The sequence below is a fragment of the Rhamphochromis longiceps genome, linkage group LG3, assembly GCF_057381845.1.
Source record: "Rhamphochromis longiceps isolate RC_006_pf linkage group LG3, R_longiceps_female_GT1.1, whole genome shotgun sequence".
Classification (NCBI taxonomy): domain Eukaryota; kingdom Metazoa; phylum Chordata; class Actinopteri; order Cichliformes; family Cichlidae; genus Rhamphochromis; species Rhamphochromis longiceps.
This window is the reverse complement of record NC_140559.1, coordinates 18,504,464-18,526,898: the sequence shown is the minus strand read 5'-3', so window position 1 is coordinate 18,526,898 and position 22,435 is coordinate 18,504,464. Positions and strand designations below refer to the sequence as shown.

Sequence of the window (22,435 nt, the reverse complement as noted above, 5' to 3'; positions counted from 1 at the left end):
CACATAAAAAATAAATAAATAAATTTTAAAAATTTAAAAGTTGCCTCAACAAAAGGGCACTTTGGGCACTCAGCAGGAAAGGGGCGGGTGCTCAAGCCCCTCTAGCCCCCCCCCCCCTCCCCTCTGCACGTGCCTGCTGCAGAACCTGAATTGGGATACAGCCTGTTCCAATTCTCAGCACCGATCCTCTCTTTCCCTGAGTCCTTAGCAATTCTCCTTCCCACGATTTCATCGAGGCCAAGGAAAAGAGTTTTTGAAAAGGAGATAGGCACTAATTTTGAAATAAGACCCCACGTGGTTACGTTGTGCAGCTGAGTCACGTGACCGCACAGTAACATATCACCACAGAGCCAGGAAAAGGGGGCGGAGAAAGTGTGTGTAGGAGAGGAGTCGAGCAGAGAGAGCTGCTTTTTCATGAAACGGGAGTAAAGTAGTAAACTTACAGCAACATATACCACTACCAACGTTTGGATCGATATCTGCATCGATCAGCACACCCTTGTCTCCTGGATCCTAGCTGAGATCAGCGTGAACCACGTGGGTCTCTGCTCCCTAATCTGTTTCCTGTTTGGAAAGACTTCCAGCTTCATCGCGGATTTTTTCTCGGTTTGTGAGCTCATCTAAAGGTAAGCACCGAGCTAACTTTAATGCAGGTTCAGTTTATGTTAATTTTAGCTCTGTTGAGAATAATAGATTGCTTGGTATACACTGGAGTTAGACAGACTGTAGAGTTTGTGATTGCTTGTGTAACCCCACTCAGTCTCCAGATCTACTGGCGTTTAGATCCACTGGCGTTGGTCGAACAGATGTGTGTCAGTCTTGCGTTTCAGGAGCTGCTACCGACAAACCAGCAAAAAAAACGCCAAATGTGTCATCTGTGACACTTGTGAGGTTATCTCAAACACACTCCTGAAAAGAGAGCTGCCAACAGTTATATTTGATCACAACAACAAAAAAAACAAATGAGGTGGAATCACTGACAGGTAGTGTGAGATCAATAGGTAGGAGGTGCCCCCTTGTGGCACAATTTAGGATGGCACAAAAATAACAAGAAATGATTAAAAAAAAAAGTGACCACACATGTAATCAAGAAAAAGAAGAATTTATTTTTAAGGCTAATCAGGAAACGGCCTACAGGTCACATGACTATCCTTACTCCTGTCCTGACTTTTATTATGTAATCAAAGCTTCATTTAGTAAAAATGTGGCGAGTTTACCTGGTGATATCCTCATGCGTGACGCGATCGCGAAAACAGCAAACAAGTAATACCACGCCGATGTTGTTCACAGGACACAAAGAGTAAACGATCGGGAGACTCTTGTCGTCGTTATCGTTCCCCTCGCACGGTTTATTTCTCCGGTTTCAGCGTTTTTGCTTCACAACTACAGCGAGCAGTTTACTTTGTGTGCACTAACATGGACTCGAATCAACCAGCGCCACCTCTGGCCAAGTGCCACAGCCTACAGCCAGATCAACTGGTGACACACATCTGCACCACGTTTGAATTCGTGTCATGCACATTTGTACCTTTCAATTGTGTCTGTTTGTGCGTCATGCAAATAAACCTTTGAAAAGAATGAAATGATATCATATATTCCTTATTGGCCTACCTTTTTACAAAATTCCAAATTATATACACAAAGTCATAGAAATCACCACTCCAATTGGTCATCATGATTTTGATGTTCTCTTTTTCCATAACAATGAAATACGCCTTGGACAAATATGACACGTCAATATTTCATTAGTGTTGTCACATCACATCCTGTAAGCATCGTCTGTCTGTGTCCTTTCTCTGGAAATTAATATTTCCAGCCAATATAGGCAATCCATCAACATGGCTGGAGAGTTGGTAGTTATATACAGTCTGTATAAGTGTGGTTAATCTAATGAACATTTGTAAGGAGACGGCAGTTACTGTGCATTCACAGCAGTTACACAGTGATTAGTAATAAACAGAGCCAGTGAGAGTGAGTGGATTTAAGAAAGTCAGTGACTCAGGTGTGTCGCTTGGTTTGTCATCTGTTTGTGAGACTGGAGGAGACGTAGAAATCTTTTATTTTAAATCTTAGTTAGGAAGGTTCCTGTTTGAAAACAAGCACTTTTTGTGAGAAATGCAAGAAGTACATCTGCAGAAAACACACAGTTACATTCTGTCCATCATGTGGACAAAATAGAAAATGTTGAGCATTGAAAAACTGAGAATTTGGGCAAGTTCAACAGAAATGTGTTTGTAAGAACGAAAAACCAAATTGTTCCTAAAATAGTCATGGAAAGTCAAACTGTTGTATGTCTTTGTTCTACATGTTTATCTCATGGGAAATAAAGTTGCTATTGTTTTATTGCAGTTTCTTGACAATTCTGAGTGGATTTACACAGTACGGGTCAAAATGACCCGCAACAAAATCAATGTCACTTTTTTGTTTTTCAACATAATACAAGGGTTAATTTCCAAAACTTCCATATGATCTTCAATTTGTAGCAGATCCACTATCACACAGCAGCTGGAACAGTTTCAAATGGAGGTCAGTCCACTGCTGCCACTTGTGGCCAAGTACCATAGCCTTCTACTAGATTAACTTGTGACACATCTGCACCTGCTGCTATGATCACATTGAGTAGAGGCTGAGTGGCTGCACTAACCCCTGGTACATCCAAATCTACCCACAAACATGTTGAAAGATGCAATGCCACCAATGTGGATTGTCAACACTGAAAACAATCAGTAAGCAAAGACAACAGGGATCACTTTTTTCTGTTTATTTAGCATGCACAACATTTGTAGTCACCTTCTGCACAGGGGAAGTCTACACACACCGTGTGGTACCACTTTCCACAGAAGGTGCATTCAATCTGCAAGACTGACTGAGATTGTCAGGGTCATTGTCTGACTGTTTATTACTAATCACCTGCTGTACATTCACAGTAACTGCCATCTCCTTACAAATGTTTATTAGATTAACCACACTTATACAGACTGTATATAACAACCAACTCTAAAATGTTTGTTTGCAGAGAAAAGACACAGACAGACTACGCTAACGACATGTGATGTTACAAAACTAGTGAAATATTAGTGTCATTTCATTCATTTCGAAGGTTTATTTGCATGACGCACAAACAGACACAATTGAAAGGTACAAATGTATTGTGCATGAAACAAATTCAAACGTGGTGCAGATGTGTGTCACCAGTTGATCTGGCTGTAGGCTGTGGCACTTGGCCAGAGGTGGCGCTGGTTGACTCGAGTCCATGTTAGTGCACACAAAGTAAACTGCTCGCTTTAGTTGTGAAGCAAAAACGCTGAATTCGGAGAAACAAACCGTGCAAGGGGAACGATAACGACGACAAGAGTCTCCCGATCGTTTACTCTTTGTGTCCTGTGAACAACATTGGCATGGTATTACTTGTTTGCTGTTTTCGCGATCGCGTCGTGCATGAGGATATCACCAGGTAAACTCGCCACATTTTTAAACATTTTGTTGTTCAACAGCATCAAGACTGACGGAGTGTGTTTGAGATAACCTCACAAGTGTCACAGATGACACATTTGGCGTTTTTTTTTGCTGGTCTGTAGGTAGCAGCTCCTGAAACGCAAGTCTGCCACACATCTGTTCGACTAACGCCAGTTGATCTAAACGCCAGTTGATCTAAACGCCAGTAGAGTAGATCTAAACGCCAGTAGATCTAAACGCCAGTTGAGTAGATCTAAACGCCAGTAGATCTAAACGCCAGTAGATCTAAACGCCAGTAGATCTGGAACTCATAGAGTTGTATGAGTAAATGGGTAGAGCTCAGGCGTGGTTTATTCCACTTTTGTGGGTCTCTGCAATAACATGGGACATGAATAACCATGGGTTTCCAGCAACAGGATTCCGCCCAAACACAGCAAAAGCTTCATTGCTACTAACGGATAAGCTAATGATCGTATAGTGGAACTCTTAGTTTTCTTAAAATAAATAAAAACCAAATATTGATTGAAAAAATAAAATGGCAACAAAACTTATTACGGAAAATAAAATAAAAATATTACTGCATTGTGGTTTAGGTAAAAAAAAGAGAAATTAATTCACTTAAATGCACATTCATGTGAAAATAAATAAACTTCCAGACACTATCGAAATAGTCACCTATGGAGTCACACTGGAAATGATCTTTACTGCTGTGATCAGTGTGGGAAACCATTTATAACAGATGCACAGTTACAACTAGAGATGGACCGATCCGATATTGGGTATCGGTATCGGTCCGATACTGACCTAAATTACTGGATCGGATATCGGAGAAAATTTTAAAAAATGTAATCCGATCCATTAAATATCACGAAAGCACCTCACAAAACTTGCAACACGCCGTAACTCACATCAGAACGTTAGCACGTCGGAGCAGTATGCATCACGTGATAGAGCGGCTGTGGCTGCGGCTCTGAATGTAAAGCATTCCTGCGTTAAGCTTAACAACTGATATATGGAGCGACTGCCTCTCTCTCTCTCTTGCTGCTACTTCAATCATGAAACTGCTTAACGATCAGCTGATCGGCTTTTCTGTCGCGAGTCCGTCTGTCTTGTTTGTTTTTGGCCCACTTTGCACCAGAAAGAGGAAACCAGCGGCTGAACAACAGCAGCACGTTTAAGCTTGATCAGCTGTTGTTAGAATTTATTTAATATTACTTTCTACTCGAGGATCTTTTTCTACGTAGCTGACGCTGGTAACTGTGCAGGGGCGCATCTAGCAAAGTTTAGCCAGGGGGGCCGATAGGGCATTAACAGGGAAAAGGGGACACAAAGACATACTTTTCTTTCTTATTCTCATTTAAAATGTCTAGCTTTTAATAAATAATTATCTGACACCCAAATTTTTAATTTGATGTAAAATGAATAGAAGTCAATTAATGTATATAGTGACTATTAAGTCTAATATATATACCCTAGTAAGCTATAGTACTTTTTCCTTTGGGAAGGTACCATCTGTGCCGTCTGCAATTTTGTTGAAGAAAGATGTTGAATCTATTTAATATTTCTTGAAAAAGAATTGATTTCTGTGCATTTTTTTTCACACTGCATCAAATTAAGGTTGATTACGTCAATTAGGCATCATGAGGTGGAGCATGAGGGGTGGTTCCCTATTTTTATTTATTTATTTTTGTTGTTGCTGCGAGTTGTAACCCTATTAGTTAGGTTGCTTAATATTTACGCTAAGTACTCTTTAAAATACCAGAATAGGGAGGATGGTGTAGGTTTAAGTTTATTAGATTGATCAGTATTGCTGAACTATGAAACTTTTTTTTTTTGCATACAGGTATAACAGAATAGCTTAAGTGTAGTTGTTGTTTTAAACTTGAGTATGAACTTATACAAAATGCAGCAAGATATTTAAAAAACAATTTTGTTGATTAAAAAAACACTATATCGGATTCATATCGGTATCGGCAGATATCCAAATTTATGATATCGGTATCGGTATCGGACATAAAAAAGTGGTATCGTGCCATCTCTAGTTACAACAACACATGTTTAGCCACACTGAGGAGAGACCTTATGTAACCGGTTTCTGCTTCATCCCGCTGCAACAGTACGGCCCGAACAGACTCCTCAACTCTGCGTTGTGTTGTGTTTTTAAGAAGACAAGGAGTCTCTGATCGATCGTTGCCACTTTATTTCCTGAATGGAAACAACGGTGTTGTATCAGTGCAAATGGCTCGCCACACACCACTCTGCACAGCACACTACGGCAGAACATCTCATTAGCATTCCGCTTTAGCATGCAGTTTTACACAATAATAAACAAATGAAGAGTACATAAAACTGGTGTTGGACATGTGTCCACTAGGCACTTATTACACTCGGTGCCCATCAGCTAATCAAACATGTTTTATGTGTCTGTACTACTTAGCTATATCGTGTGCGGAACAATACAACTCACCTCTCGTATGGCTACAGCAGACTGGCAGCGATTACTGCAGCCAGCCTCACCTAACCAGCCACACCAAGAGGGGGGCGCTGCTTCCCCATTACACTGATAGTTGTGGCAAGTGGAATAATACCACATAAACACTGTTACACTTACAAATGTGACCTGTGTGAGAAGACTTTTAAATCTCCACATCCCCTGAAAAAACACCAACAGATCCACACCAGAAAGTAACTCTACAAGTGCAGTTACTGTGAGGATGTATTGATTTTTTTATCTTGTAATTGTAACCTGAGTCTTTGGAACAAGTGTCAAAGCCAAAATTTCCTTTCATGTACAATAGTAAATGGAACAATGCTGCCATCTACTGGGCAAAACTTAATAAGCAGTATTTCTTAAACAGAATTAGCCTGCAGCTCAACCAAATACATGTTTCAAAATACACATACCTGCAATAACATGAGACATGAATAACCATGGGTTTCCAGCAACAGGATTCCGCCCAAACTATCAAGAAAAGTTCCAAATTATTAGACAAGACAGTCTCCTCTAGCTATTAGCCGCTAGCTCAGCGTGTCCATTTTTCCTACCGTCTAACCCATTAATTGCAAAACAAGATCATAAAACTGAAATCTACTCAGATGCTACTGTATGGGCAGTTCATGCTGTTAATGCACTGTCATGTTAACCTCAATGAGGATCTTCAAATATGTTTTAAACTCATGTTCAGTCAGGGCGGACTGAGGAAGAACTTACCACAGCAAAAGCTTCATTGCTACTGTCACTACCCGATCTGTTAAGATGTTAAGAATAATAAGTATCTCTTAAAATGTTTCCGATAATGAAACATTTAATATAATGTAGACAAAAACAAAAAAATTAAAAGAGAGTTACGGATTAGGACTCCCCGATCCTTACTGCGCATGTGCAAAGTCGGACCGTACAAATCGGGTCTACCCAATCCATACCGCACATGTGCAGGGGTTTTCTTCTTCTTCTGTTCGTTTAATGGCAGTTTACTCCCCAGTGTTCGAGGATACTGCCACCTGCTGACCGAGCGAATGAACCCTATTGTAAGATAAGATAAGATAAGATAACCTTTATTAGTCCCACACGTGGGAAATTTGTTTTGTCACAGCAGGAAGTGGACAGTGCAAAAGTTATGACACAAAAATTAGAATACAATAAGAATAAATACAGTACACAGCTGTACAGAATAGAATAAAATAATATACTATATACAGTAGAATAAAATAGAATAAAAATATACAATAAGATAAAAATAGAATACGAATGCTATATACAACTGAGTAAAAATACAACGATGCCAGAAAAGATTATTGCACTTAGTGTTATTGCACATGTGTGGATGTGTGTGTTTGTTCAGTTAAAGTCTTTGTTGTGGAGTCTGACAGCAGTGGGGAGGAAAGACCTGCGAAATCTCTCCGTCCCACACCGTGGGTGCCGCAGTCTCCCACTGAAGGAGCTGCTCAGTGCTGTCACAGTCTGCTGCATGGGATGGGAGACGTTGTCCAACAGGGATGACAGCTTAGCCGCCATTCTCCTGTCACTCACCACCTCCACTGGGTCCAGAGGGCATCCTAGAACAGAGCTGGCCCTTCGGATCACCCTGTTCAGTCTCTTCCTGTCCCCAGCAGAGATGCTGCCGCCCCAGCAGACCACACCATAAAAGTAAAGTAAACTGAATTAGCGTCATTACAAACGTGTGTTAAATTTGATTTACTGATAGTCGAGTGTGTTTATGCTTGTCTGTGTGGAGAGGATTGATTGGACTAGTGGTGATGATGTCCGCTATCACTGTCAATTGTCAGTAAACACATCATCTGGCTGATGAATCTTCACGTGACACATTACAAAGTCTGTATTATTAACTCTGTAATTAGGCGCCATTCTTCTTATTTCACGGCGCTGTTGTTTAATCGGGGGACGCTCTCTGTTGAGGAGAAAAGCATGAATTTGTTTGTTTGTTTGTTTGTTTCTTACGTTTTTCAGAGACAGGGCTGAAACACTTAGGAATCAGATTACTCCCTCCTCAAGCTGTTCATTAGACTACTCGGCTGCTTTGCCTGCTGGTGCTGATAAACTGTTCTCTGACTTCAAGGTTATTTCTCTGTCTGGATTAACTAAGGTTGTAAAAGCAGCTCAATGTACAACCTGTTCTTTGGATCCTCTACCAGCCTGGGCTATAAAGGAACTGTGGTCAGTATTAGGACCCTACATTCTGTTTCTTTTAAATACTTCATTGACAACTGGAGTCTTCCCTGAATGTTTTAAATCAGCTGTGGTAGTGCCAATCTTGAACAAGCCTGGACTGGATGTTGACATGGTCGCAAACTATAGACCCATCTCACATCTGTCTTTTTTATCTAAAGTCTTTGAAAAAGTGGTTTTTAAGCAGCTCACTGAGCATTTGTCAACAAGCAATCTTTTTGAACCATTTCAGTCTGCTTTTAGACCAAATCACTCCACAGAAACAGCTTTAGTCAAAGTGGTAAATGATCTGCTGGTAAATGCAGACAACGATCGCACTTCAGTTCTAGTACTGCTGGATCTGCGTTTGACACTGTGAATCACTGCATTTTATTGGATAGGCTTGAACATTTTATTGGAGTTACAGGAAATGTTTTATCGTGGCTGAGATCTTACCTGTCTGGGAGATCTCAGTCTGTTAGTTTTAAAAATGATCTCTCCGAGACCTGTGCAGTGAGGCACGGGGTCCCTCAGGGCTCTGTACTTGGACCATTGCTGTTTTCCATGTACCTGCTGCCTCTTGGTGTTCTTTTACGTTCTTTTAATGTAACCTTTCATTGTTACGCTGATGACCTGTAGCTTTATGTTCCTTTAACCATTGGAAATTGTGCTGAAGTCTCTAAACTAGAATCTTGTCTATCTGCAATTAAGGGCTGGTTATTGGATAATTTCTTGCTCCTAAATACTGATAAAACAGAGTTGATGGTCATTGGGCCACACAAATTTAAGCACTTGTCCCAAAATTTCATCTTGAGAATTGATGACAGTGTCATAAATTGCAGGGACAAGGTAAAAAAATTGGGCGTATGGTTCGACATGGTGCTCTCTTTCGAGTCTCATGTAAAAGAGATAACAAAGACCGGCTTTTATCATTTGAGGAACATAGCCAGAATCAGACAAGTTTTGTCAAGCGACACTGCAGAGGTCCTTATCCATGCATTTGTGTCCTCACGTATTGATTATTGTAACGCTCTTCTTTCTGGGCTACCAAAGAAAAGTTTTAGAGGTCTACAGATGGTGCAAAATGCAGCTGCTTGCATTTTAACAAGGACAGGGAAATTTGAGCACATTAGCCCTGTACTGAACTCTCTGCATTGGCTACCTTGTCAGGTTCGAGCAGATTTTAAGGTCCTGCTACTCACCTACAAGGCTTTAAACGGATTGGCACCTACATACCTCTCCGACCTTTTACATCTTTATGTTCCATCCCGTGCTCTCCAATCCCAGGACTCTGGCCTTCTAAAGGTTCCTAGAGCCAGAAAATCAAATCAAATCAAATCAAATCACTTTTATTGTCACATCACATGTGCAGGCACACTGGCACAGCACATGCGAGTGAAATTCTTGTGTGCGAGCCCCACAAGCAGATAAAAAAGAAAAAAGACAATTGGAGAGCGTGCTTTTTCTTTTCATGCCCCGTTTCTGTGGAACAACCTCCCTCAAGATATCCGGCAGGCATGCTCTGTGGAGGTTTTTAAAACTAAGCTGAAGACACATTTGTTCACCCCATCTTACATGTCTTAATTCTATTGCTTTTAGTTTTAAATTTTTTTACTGTGTTTAACTTGTATTGTGTCTTTTACCTGTATTGCTATGTATCACTTTTATTTTACTTATCTTTTTAGTTTTAAATAGTTGTACAGCACTTTGTTTGAAAGCGCTTTATAAATAAAGTTATTATTATTATTATTATTATTATTATTATTATTATTGTATACGGATTATCCATTGTTTAAATGTTCCGGTAGTGAAAAGTAGGCACAGCTGTTGAGAAATGCTAGGAGCTAACTGGGCGCTAACCGTATCATTCAAATATCATCATCATCATCATCATCATCATCATCATCATCATCATCATCATCATTTATTTATTTATTTATTTATTTATTTATTTATTTATTTATTTATTTATTCATATAGCACTTTAAAAACACACCTGGTAGACCAAAGTGCTGTACAATACTAATATGCACATAGTAATAAAACCAGACATAGCAATAAAGTTAAAAAAAACAATAAAAATGTCAGTTACCCACAGAGTTAAAAGCCAGGGAATAAAAATAGGTTTTTAATAAAGACTTAAAAACTGGCACTGATGCATCCTGTCTAATATGGAGAGGAAGGTTATTCCAAAGCATCGGCGTGGCAACAGAGAACGCTCGGTCTCCTCTAAGTTTCAGCCGTGACTTTGGGACCGAAAGCAGCAACTGCTCAGGTGACCGAAGGGAACGAGTGGGGATGTGGGGCTTCAACAAGTCAGACAAATAAACAGGTACCAGACCATTTAGAGATTTAAAAGCCAATAAAAGGACTTTAAAACGGATCCTGAATTCAATAGGAAGCCAGTGTAAAGAGGCCAAAATCGGAGAGATGTGATCAAATTTTCTTCTGCCAGTTAAAAATCGTGCCGCAGCATTTTGCACTAATTGCAAGCGTGACAAAGTGCCCTGCCCAACCCCTGTTAAAAGAGAATTACAATAATCTAAACGTGAGGTAATAAAGGCATGAATAACACTTTCCAAGTCACGCTTGGAAAGAAAGGGCTTAACCTTTGATAAACGTCTGAGGTGATAAAATGCTGATTTTACCACCCCGTTTACATGGTCATCAAAGGTGAGTGCAGAATCAATTTTAACTCCGAGATTTGTGATCGAACTCTTTAGTTGGGAAGTCAAAGCTGCAAGATCAACATCCAGAGTATGAGAAGAACGATTTGGGCCAAATAAAATTGCTTCAGTCTTCCGATCATTAAAATTTAAAAAGTTTTTTGCCATCCATGCTTTGACATCAGTAAGGCAGTCAAGCAGAGGTCCAGTTGGGAGACTATCAGAATGACTAAAAGGTAAGTAAAGCTGGCAGTCATCTGCGTATAGATGGAATGGCACTTTATGCTTTCGGAAAATCGCACCAAGAGGCAAGAGGTACAATGAAAACAGTAACGGCCCAAGAATAGATCCCTGTGGCCCACCCCAAAGCAGAGGGGCCACAGAGGATGAAGCCGACCCCAACTTAACACAAAAGGTCCTATTTAAAAGATAGGACTTTAACCACAAAAGTGCCGAACCAGAAATTCCCACACAGTGCTGTAGGCGGGAGATCAGCAAATTGTGATCCACAGTGTCAAATGCAGCGGTCATGTCCAACAAGACCAGCACTGCATATTTACCACGGTCTGTCGCTATCAGGATGTCATTCATAACTTTTACGAGGGCTGTCTCCATGCTGTGGAATGGCTTAAAGCCGGACTGAAAGATTTCTGACAATTTAGAGTCATTCAAGTAGTCCATCAACTGAGTATAAACAATCCTTTCCAGAATCTTACTAAGAAAGGGAAGCTTAGAGATGGGTCTAAAATTTGATATGACTGAACTGTCTAAGCCCGGTTTCTTAAGTAAAGGATGTATGACTGCATGCTTAAATTCCCTAGGTACTTGACCAGACAAAAGACTAGTATTAATAATGTTCAGAATATGTGGTCCGATGATAGGAAATACCTTTTTAAGAAAACAGGGAGGAACAACGTCATTTGGAGAGCCACACGGTTTAGCATTCAACACAAGTTTCTCTAAATCAGATAAAACAATTGGTAGAAAAGCAGAGAACAAACTTGAGCAAGAACCATGCATGGCTGGGTCAGCAATAGGTAGAGTCAGAGGTCTCAAACTAGCAACCTTATCCACAAAATAATTAAGAAACTTATTGCACATAACTGCAGAAGAGTGCAAAAGAATATAGCCTTCCGGATTAAGTACAGAATTTATAGTGTTATATATAACACGAGGGTTATGCGAGCTGGCAGCAATAAGTTCAGAAAAATAGGAGTGCTTGGCAGCCTTTACTGCTCTCTGATAGACTTTCCAGCTAGTCTTAAGAGCTTCCATAGAGACACACAGCCTATCTTTTTTCCACCGTCTTTCACATCTTCTACATTCTTTTCTAGCGGCTCTGGTAAAATCAGTTAGCCAAGGACTAGCCTTTGGCTTGCATTGTCTGAATATAAAAGGAGCGACAGCGTCGAGGACAGATTTACAAGCAGAATCCAAACAAGAAACTAATCCATCTGAGGTGGACAACTCAGGAGGATAAGAAATAAATTGGTCAAACAATATGGAAAACCGCTCGGCAGTATCTGAGCCAAAAGCACGATAACATCGAGCAGGTACAGCACGCTTAAGAACAGGATTAAAAAGAACAATATCACATAAAATAGGCATATGGTCAGAGAACACCGCATCCTCGGCAAGTATGTTTTGGACAGATAAACCATGTGATAAAACCAAGTCCAGTGTGTGACCGCGTTCTTGAGTGGCACCTTCAACAGACTGAACAAAGTTAAAAGAGTTCACTAAGTCCAGAAAGTCCTTAGCCAGGGGCTTCCCCGGGCAGCAGACGTGTATATTAAAATCACCAAGTAAAAGGATCTGGTCATACCGTGATGCACAGTCAGCAAGAAACTCTGAGAACTCGGATAAAAACTCCTTGTTATATTTTGGGGGCCGATAAACAATTGCACACAACAGTGAAGACGAGTGGCCCAGTTCACACAAACAGAGTTCAAAACTGGTGTGGCGTGTTGATGGGGATAGGTGCTTAAAGTCAAGATGTGCCTTAAAAACAACAGCTAACCCTCCACCGCGACCAGAAACTCTCGGAACACTAAAAAAGGCACAGCCAGCCGGCAGTAATTCAGAAAAGGCACTTAACTCACCGGGTGGAATCCAAGTTTCAGTCAAGCAAAGAAAATCCAGTGCATGGGAAGCGAAAAATTCCTTCAAAATGAATGTCTTATTTGCCACCGATCTGGCGTTAATTAATCCCAACCTGAGAGGAATTGGCTCGGGAGCTTCCGAGGCAGCAACAACCAGATCCACAGGTCGGAGGTTTGTTTGGTCCACTCCACGCCAACGCAGATGTCGGAGAGGAGAGGGTTTTGCAGAACCCTTCTTGAGAGATCCCACAACAGGAACCAAGCAGGAGTCCACCGGGTCCAAAGCACGCAACGGCACCAAGAGTCGTGGGCAGGATCGACAAATTGAGCGAAGCTCATGAGGAAAACAAGAGATCCTGGGTCTCAGTTTGACAAGGCGACCTCCACATATATTGAATGTCGCAATGTTGGCAAAGAGAGGAAGTGACGTAACATTTGCGCATGCGGGGTACCAATCGGGTTTCCGGTACAGATCGGGTAGTGACAGCTACTAATTGATAAGCTTAGGGAAAACCAGTTTACCAGTAGCAGACCTCCGCTGCGGATTTTCAAAATAAAAGTTTCAACATCAAATCTATCAAAATAAACCCATGGTTGCAATCCCAAGTTTAACAGGAATTTAACAACAACAAAACCATATTCATTCTTTTACATCGTTACACTTGCAACATCTTAATATGGCGGTTGCTAGGGGGAAAGAATACATACAGAAAAATAGTCTTTGAATATGAACAAAAGGATCGGCTGCAGGGCAGGAGAACAACCAACCCCCACCCTCAGGACATGAAGCCACAGGTACAAGCGTGGGGGAGGGCAATCAGCCTTTAGAATAGGACTTCATAGGATGATCTCCAGATGCACATGTATTTTATTTTCTTCCAGCGCAAATAAAGACGTCTGATTTTGGAAGTAAAAGTAGCTTGATCGCTACCATCAAAAATCCGTGAAGTCGGCGAAGTGTGTTCACAGTTTATTGTGAACATGTTGAAAGAGTGAGAGACTGTTTGCAGAAAAACACCAACTGCTGAGGATGCTGAGCTAATGATACACACACACACACACACACACACACACACACACACACTGTTACGTCCCCTGGCTGGTCTAGGGGGTTGAAGGGACGAACATAAAGGTGGATAGAGAAGGAGGAGCCAAGATGGTAATTTTAGAAGGTTTGTTTAATACTGGTGATGGGATCAGACTGAGGTATAACGTCAGGGAGAGCCAAGGCCAACATAACAAACGAAACATCCCTGATGTTGAAATAAAAGAACCTTACCTAACTCCAAAGAAACAAGATATACAACCTATAACTAGAGCAGGGCGATATGGCCAAAAATATTTATCACGATATATATTTGAAAATTTGCGATAACGATATAACCGACGATATAATTGATGCGAGACAAAATACAACTCCACAACATTACTAGCGCAAAAAGACAACCTTCCATTTATTTTCACTTAAACAAGAAGCTGGTTTTATGTACATTAAAGCTTTATAAAAATGTAACAGTGCAAATGCAAATTCCTTGCTGAAAGTTTAACCAAAAGGCATTTCCAGTAGAAATGGGCTGACATATCCTGAGCATAACCATGTATAATATCCACTGAAGTTAAAAAGAGGTGCTTTGCAACATTAAACTGCAGTGTGCAGTACGCATTTTTCGGACCATAAGGTGCACGGGATTATAAGGCACATTAAGCGAAACAAAGCAGTCAGATAAATCAAACTTTATTAAACTCATTCTTCTTGCTTCCTCCACTTCTGTACCATTGATTCATTAATGTTGAATTCTCTGGCAGCTGCTCTATTCCCATGTTGTTGCAGTATAGTAATGACTAACCTCGTATTGTGGATGGATTATCTCAGTTGTTCACCTGACTGAAGTTTGGTCCGTTTACAGCATCCTGCCATGCGATTGCATTTGTTTCTAACCATGAAGAACCTTCACGTTAACTTTTATAAGTGGAAAAGTGTTAGTGTTCGTCCTCCAGCTTCACTGTTTATGTTATGCTAACATAGCTGTGTCGCTAGCGATCACGTAGCACATCATTATATACCAGCTAGCCCAACTTCAGTAACCCTACAAACGTCACTGCTGTTTAGTTTCCTGTCTTCATTTATGTTGGAAGTGATAGCAGAGCTGTACGTTTGATTTTTTTCAGAAATCTCTCAGTCAGAACATGCAATATCATGCTTAGGTAACTAGCGAAACTAGCGAGCTAACTTCCGCTAGCTTCCTGCTAACTTCTAACTCCGTTAAATGTAATAACTTTTGTTTTCATGGATGCCTGGAAGTTAAACTTTATAGTTACACCTGGTAAAGCAGCAATGCTGATCGTTTTATTAAAGATGAAAGAATTTAGACAGTTTTTAACTCTAAGTGATGCTGCAGTGTTGTTTGACCTGAAGTATACGGAGTTTAGGACCCAGATTACTCCCAGATTTAAGAGCATCTTAGTCCGACAAATACGACAATAACAACGGCCGCTTGCATGTTCTGCAAAAAAATGTGCTTTGTTGTGTATCTGACGGACAAACACCAAACCAGTTCCACATCACGGAAGTTGCACCATTTTTACAAACCAATTCTGGTTCATCTGTTTCACTCAACAATCGGCCATGTGCGTATGAAAACAAAGGCACTGCGCATGCGCGTTTTACTCCCATTCTATCGCGATATTTAATTTTCCTATCGTTGCCTAACATTATACCGGTATTACCGTGAACGGTATAATATGGCCCAGCCCTACCTATAACCATAACCTACCTAACAACACATAAACAGGAGAAAACAGGGTGTCAAAACAAAAGGCAGCTCTCCCCTACAAGCAGTCTGAACATAAAACAACAATGCTCACACAAAATACAAAGGCATGCAAGCCTGTACAAGTATGGCAACCAAAATGGCCAGAGGCCACAGAAGCACAGCTCCACAGGCCTTAAATAGTGCTCTGCTGATTACCAATTAGCCGGACTCTGCGCAACATCCAATCAGGACAGAGGAGGTGGAGCCTGGACAAAACAAAGGGTTAATAGGGAGAAGAGACATCCTCCTGGGGGATGTAACACCCCCACCCAGAAAAACAAACGTATAAGTTTGTTAACCTTACACCATCACATTCTTGAGAGGGCATCGGCCACAATATTTTCACATCCTCTCTTATGCTTTATTTCAATGTTGTAGTTTTGTGAAATTAAAGCCCACCTCATCAATCGTTGATTGATATACATACGAGAGAGGAACACGAGAGGATTGGGATCAGTGAAGACCTCTACAGGTTGGGAAGTAGATCCCACATACACGTCAAAATGCTGAAGAGCCAAAAGCATGGCCAGAGTCTCCTTTTCAATTGTCGAGTACCGCCTTTGATGAGTATCGAACTTCTTGCCAAAGAAGCAGACAGGGTGACTCACTCCTTGTCCATCATCCTGAAGAAGAACAGCTCCAGCCCCCACCTCACTGGCATCCACTTCAAGCTTGAAAGGTTTAAAAAAGTCTGGAGCGACAAGAACAGGTGAACTCGACAGAAGACCTTTTGCACATTCAAAAGCATGTTGACACTCAGGACTCCAAATGAATGGTACCTTTGGGCTGCACGGGTTAGTCAGTGGTGTTACGACTTGAGAAAAATTCCTACAGAAACACCTGTAGTAACCAACCATCCCCAGGAATCTGCGCAGCTCACGGCGTGTTGTTGGCACAGGAAAGTTGAGGATGGCATTAACCTTTGCACTGATAGGGAGAACCTTGCCCTGCCCAACTTCCTTTCCAAGGTAGGTCACTGTAGCCTTACCAAACTCGCATTTAGCCAAGTTGAGGGTCAAGGAAGCATCAGCTAAACGCTTGAACATGGTGGTTAAAGTGTCGACATGCTCTGACCAGTTGGAAGAATAGATGACCACATCATCAAGATAAACATTACAGTTCGCCACACCAGATAATACAGTTGACATTAACCTCTGAAAGGTAGCAGGAGCATTTCTCATTCCAAATGCCATGACTGTATATTGTAAAAAGTGATCAGGTGTTACGAAAGCTGAGATTTCTGATGCTCTTTCTGTCAGAGGTACTTGCCAATAACCTTTAAGATGGTCAAGCTTACTCACATAAGCAGCAGATCCGACGCTGTCAATACAGTCCTCAATACGGGGCAGTGGGAAGGAATCAGGTACTGTTACTGCATTTACCTTGCGGAAATCTGTGCAAAAGCGAGGTGTTCCATCTGATTTTGGCGTAACCAGGCACGGAGAACTCCATGGACTATAGCTTGGGATAGCCAATCCATGCTTCAGAAGGTAGTCTACTTCTGTGTTCATCATTTCCCTTTTTGCCATATTCACACGGTAAGCATGCTGCTTAATAGGCACTGCATTCCCAACATCAATGTCGTGCTCTATTACAGTAGTACGGGAAGGCGTGTCCCCAAAGAGTGTTAAATGAATGTTGACGAGCCTTTCAATGTCCAACTGGGCGACCGTGGCTCAGGGGGTTGGGAATCGCATCTGTAACCGGAAGGTCGCCGGTTCGATCCCCGGGCTCTCTGTCCTAGTCGTTGTGTCGTTGTGTGCAAGACACTTTACCCTACCGCCTACTGGTGTTGGCCAGAGGGGCCGATGGCGCGATATGGCAGCCTCGCTTCTGTCAGTCTGCCCCAGGGCAGCTGTGGCTACAAGTGTAGCTTGCATCCACCAGTGTGTGAATGGGAGAGTGAATGAATAGTGGTAGTGTAAAGCGCTTTGGGTGCCTTGAAAAGCGCTATATAAATCCAATCCATTATTATTATTATTATTAACTGTTGCTCACGGGTCAAGTGGGACAGATATATAGACAACTGGGACAGTACCTCAGAATTAAGCATTCTGGCATTCTGGTAGCTGGCATCACAAAGTTTGAGCCCATCTTCATCTAAACTCGACCTCAATCCTGAGGAGGAGTTCAACAAGAGAGTTTCTGGAGATGAGATTTGCTCTGACGGAGATGCCACAGGCTTATCTGCGGTGCCACAGAAAGAGTCAGCTCTAGAATGAAAGGATTTAAGCATATTGAGATGGCACAAGCGTGTTTTACGCTTCCTATCTGGTGTTTTAATCACATAGTCAGTGTCATTTACTTTCTTATCCACCTGGTATGGTCCACAGAAGCAGGCAGACAATGCAGAGCTAGCAGTTGGTAGAAGAACCAAAACCTTGTCACCTGGATTGAAAGATCGAGGATTGAAAGATCTTATCATACCAACTCTTCATCTTCCCCTGAGCAGAGGAGAGGGCTTCTGCAGCTGCCAACCTGGCCTTATGGAGGCACTCTCTGAACTGTGAAACATAATCCAGAACATTAGTTTTCACAACATGGTCTGTTGACAAGAACTGTTCTTTCAACAACTTCAAAGGTCCCCGAACAGAATGACCAAACACTAGTTCATTTGGGCTAAATCCAAGGGACTCTTGCTTAGCTTCGCGCATGGCAAACACCATCAGGGGTACTCCCTCATCCCACTCTTTTCCAGTATCCAAGCAGTATTTCTGCAACGTTGCCTTGAGTGTCTGATGCCAGCGCTCTAATGCTCCTTGAGACTCAGGATGGTATGCACTTGACACAACATGCTTAATCCCCAGAGTCTGCATGACCTGCTTGAAAAGTTTAGACAGAAAGTTAGTTCCTTGGTCTGTCTGGACTACTTACGGTGTTTGTATATTTTTGTGTGTGTGTCCCAGCTGAGTAACAGGATTCTGGTGGAGCGGCAGAGGAACAATTTTGGACTCAGCTCAGCCACTACAGAGGAAACAATGACTTCAACACAAAAGGTGAGAAAAGTATCACAGTTACACGGTTATTGAAACTGTGTGTTCAGCTGGTTGGTTTTTAAAAACATGTTAACAGCAGCTTTATCTTTTCCATCCTGTGCTCCTCCATATATACAGACTCTACATTCACAACCAAAAACCACTGAAGTTAGAAGAAAATGCAAAGATTATATTTTATAAGCACACATTGAAACAACAAGATCATCAGTTGAACTTGCAATTTCTTATGCGTAAAAGAGTTTCTCTGCTGATTGATATTTCTTCAATAATGTCATTTTCATTACAACTCTCATTGTAGCACATCATTGTAATGTGATACTGTCACCAGAAGGTGGTGGTAACACACCTACAATGTGTTTGTTGACATGTTTGATTCCACCAATGGAGGGAGTTTCAGTTTGTTCCACGACTGCATTTCACTCACTGCCTCTGTTTGTATCTCTGTCACTGCAGGACGAACATGGAGCGAGAAGTCAGCGCTCTCAGGAGGCCGACAAACCTCACAGAAGAAAGGGAGAGAAAACCTACAGCTGTGATGAGTGTGGGAAGGATTTTACCCGGGCTGGAGACTTAAAAACTCACCAACTCATCCACAGTGGAGTTAAACCTTACAACTGTGACTTGTGTGGAAAGTCTTTTACCCGGGCTGGAGGCTTAAAAAGACACCAACTCATCCACAGTGGAGTTAAACCTTACAGCTGTGACTTGTGTGGAAAGTCTTTTACCCTGGCTGGAAGCTTAAAAACACATCAACTCATCCACAGTGGAGTTAAACCGTATAGCTGTGACTTGTGTGGAAAGTCTTTTACCGAGGCTGGATCCTTAAAAACACACCAACTCATCCACAGTGGATTTAAACCTTACAGCTGTGACTTGTGTGGAAAGTCTTTTACCCAGTCTGGAAGCTTAAAAAGACACCAACTCATCCACAGTGGAGTTAAATCATATAGCTGTGACTTGTGTGGAAAGTCTTTTACCCTGGCTGGAAGCTTAAAAACACACCAGCTCATCCACAGTGGAGTTAAACCGTATAGCTGTGACTTGTGTGGAAAGTCTTTTACCGAGGCTGGATCCTTAAAAACACACCAACTCATCCACAGTGGAGTTAAATCATATAGCTGTGACTTGTGTGGAAAGTCATATACCCTGGCTGGAAGCTTAAAAACACACCAACTCATCCACAGTGGAGTTAAAGCACACAGCTGTGACTTGTGTGGAAAGTCTTTTACCCAGGCTAGAGAATTAAAAACACACAGACTCGTTCACAGTGGATTTAAAGCGTACAACTGTCACTTGTGTGGAAAGTCTTTTACCCACGCTCAAAACTTTAAAACACACCAACTCATCCACAGTGGAGTTAAACCTTACAGCTGCAACTTGTGTGGAAAGTCTTTTACCCAACGCAAAGGCTTAAAATTACACCATATCATGCACAGTGGAGTTAAAGCACACAGCTGTGATTTGTGTGGTAAAGCTTTTGCTCGAAATGACGGTTTACAGAGGCATCTAGTTACCCACTCTGGAATTAAGGCGTACAGCTGCGACTTTTGTGGAAAAAGGTTCAGAGACAAACAGTACCGAAATAGTCACCTACGGAGTCACACTGGAAATGATCTTTACCGCTGTGATCAGTGTGGGAAACCATTTATAACAGATGCACAGTTACAACAACACATGTTTAGCCACACTGAGGAGAGACCTTACAAATGTGACCTGTGTGAGAAGACTTTTAAATCTCCACATCCCTTGAAAAAACACCAACAGATCCACACCAGAAAGTAACTCTACAAGTGCAGTTACTGTGAGGATGTATTGATTTTTTTTTATCTTGTAGTTGTAACCTGAGTCTTTGGAACAAGTGTCATGAATAAACTTATGGAATTATGCTGAATGAACAGTTTGGCAAAATGAAGAATCATTTTCGCTCAGTAAGCTGAGTGTTATAATGTAAAGAGTAAAATGTAATTGGACGTTGGCAGAGATGCTCTTTATTTCAGGCGACATTCAGGATAAAAACGTTGAAGCAATTCCCCGACTTACAATGTCTTTGTTTAGAAGTGGAGCAAAGCACATGGATCCATTTCTCAACCCTGTCGTCACTGTGGTGGTGGGAAAGAGTTTCTCTTTGACCTTTGTGGAAAAACCTCCAATCACAAACGGGACCTAAAAGCACATCAACGTAGACACACTGGAGGCAAAATGAACTACTGCAAAGAATGTGGGAGAGGCTTCCACACACCAAATACTATAAAAATACATGACCTCTTCCACAGTGTGGTCAAAAAGCACATCTGTGACCAGTGTGGGTCATCCTTCACCACTGAACATGAGCTCAATGAAAAAGCATAAGGGAATCCACACAGGAGAGACACCATACAAGTGCAGACACAGTGACAAAAGCTTCTCACAATCAGGTCATCGTAACAAACATGAACGTACACACATGGAAGTGAACTTCAGCTGTGACCAGTGTGACAAGAGCTTCAGGAATGTCAGTTCATACTCCGAACACAAACAATCCCACACTGTAAATAAACTGTTTCACTGTTACCAATGTGCAAAAACATTCACTTCATTATCAAACATCAGCCTGATCATGCAGGACTGAAATCACTGGATCACAATGAATCTGAAGAGAGAGAAAGATCCTCTTCTGGTTTCAGGGTCAGACTTAAAAACCTTGAGATCAGGCTCCACAGAGTTCAGATGGAATCTCCTGTGTCAGCTGATGTCACACTTGGATCTGATGAGGTAGCTCTGATTTCTGGACCTGCAGTGAATAATTCTGAATGTTACATTTAGGAAGCTGCATGTATAGATATGCATATCAAGTTTATGTTTTTTCCTTTGAGGGATTTGAATTCTCTAAAATGTTATCCCTGTTACATTTTAATCTTTGTTCCCTTAGGACACAGTAGTCTTTAGTAGTTGTACTTGTTACTGTATTATTAAAGTTATAGGAATTTCTTTTTCACCAAACAGATAATGTATCAAAATTGCAGATATGGTTTTATATATCAATTTCTTTTAATTTAGCTTTCTTAGTTTTTCCAAAATTAACTTCTTTTTTTATGTATTCATTTAATGTGTTACCTCAGTTAAATTTCAATTCTTCATTCATATTTATCTTTTGCTGTTGTAAAATCTTCTCTTAAATCATTTTCTCCCCAAACTGCAAATAATTACACAGCTGTTGCTCTTAAAACTACCAAAATGAACTAAATCTGTCCACCAGCTTTGAAAATCACCTGCTGTGACTTTATGTCCTGAAAAAATAAACTCAAGCTAAACTGGTTTTGGGCTGTACTTCCATGTAATACCAGTTTGTACCAGAGGATGGAGCAGTAAGTCAGTGTAACCTTTATTCAATTAGGCAAAGAACACAATCTTATTCACAGTGGCAGCAAAGAAATGTTGAAAGTTAAAAACAGCAGCACACATCAGAACCATTTTAAAGATCACAGGTGACTACTTTTACGTAATTCAAATTCTGTTAAACCTCTAATTTTTTGCTCCTCCTTTCACTTTAGTGTATTTAGTCCTTGAAGTCCACATGTTGTTTTTTTAATGAATTTTGATCCACGTGTTTGCAGCTGTTTTCTTGTTGATTTGAAGTTTGTATTATGAAATCCTGATACTGTTAAAGCATTAGTTATATTTGATGAAGTCTGTGTAGAGTTTATCTTATTAAACAGTTTGGTGGGAAAAATAAAGAAATGGTCTCAGAACAAGTAGT

The 22,435-nt window shown here is 41.1% G+C and overlaps 2 protein-coding genes across 7 annotated transcripts in view; both read left to right on the top strand.

Moving 5' to 3' along the window:
• LOC146673261 (uncharacterized) overlaps nt 1-22,435 on the top strand; it is a 171,962-nt gene that overhangs the window by 56,917 nt on the left and 92,610 nt on the right. The window lies entirely within an intron of this gene.
• LOC146673265 (uncharacterized) lies at nt 128-21,871 on the top strand. 6 transcript variants are annotated; one of them, XM_085401737.1, is made up of 5 exons: nt 128-626; nt 7,327-7,603; nt 8,034-8,131; nt 18,610-18,699; nt 19,153-21,871. In XM_085401737.1, the coding sequence occupies exons 3-5, from the start codon at nt 8,078-8,080 to the stop codon at nt 20,479-20,481; spliced, it is 1,473 nt and encodes a 490-aa protein (XP_085257863.1). In that variant the 5' UTR covers nt 128-626; nt 7,327-7,603; nt 8,034-8,077; the 3' UTR covers nt 20,482-21,871. The 6 variants fall into 6 exon arrangements, with proteins under 6 accessions (XP_085257863.1, XP_085257862.1, XP_085257861.1 ...); XM_085401736.1 differs by having other exon boundaries at nt 7,319-7,603; XM_085401735.1 differs by having other exon boundaries at nt 7,299-7,603.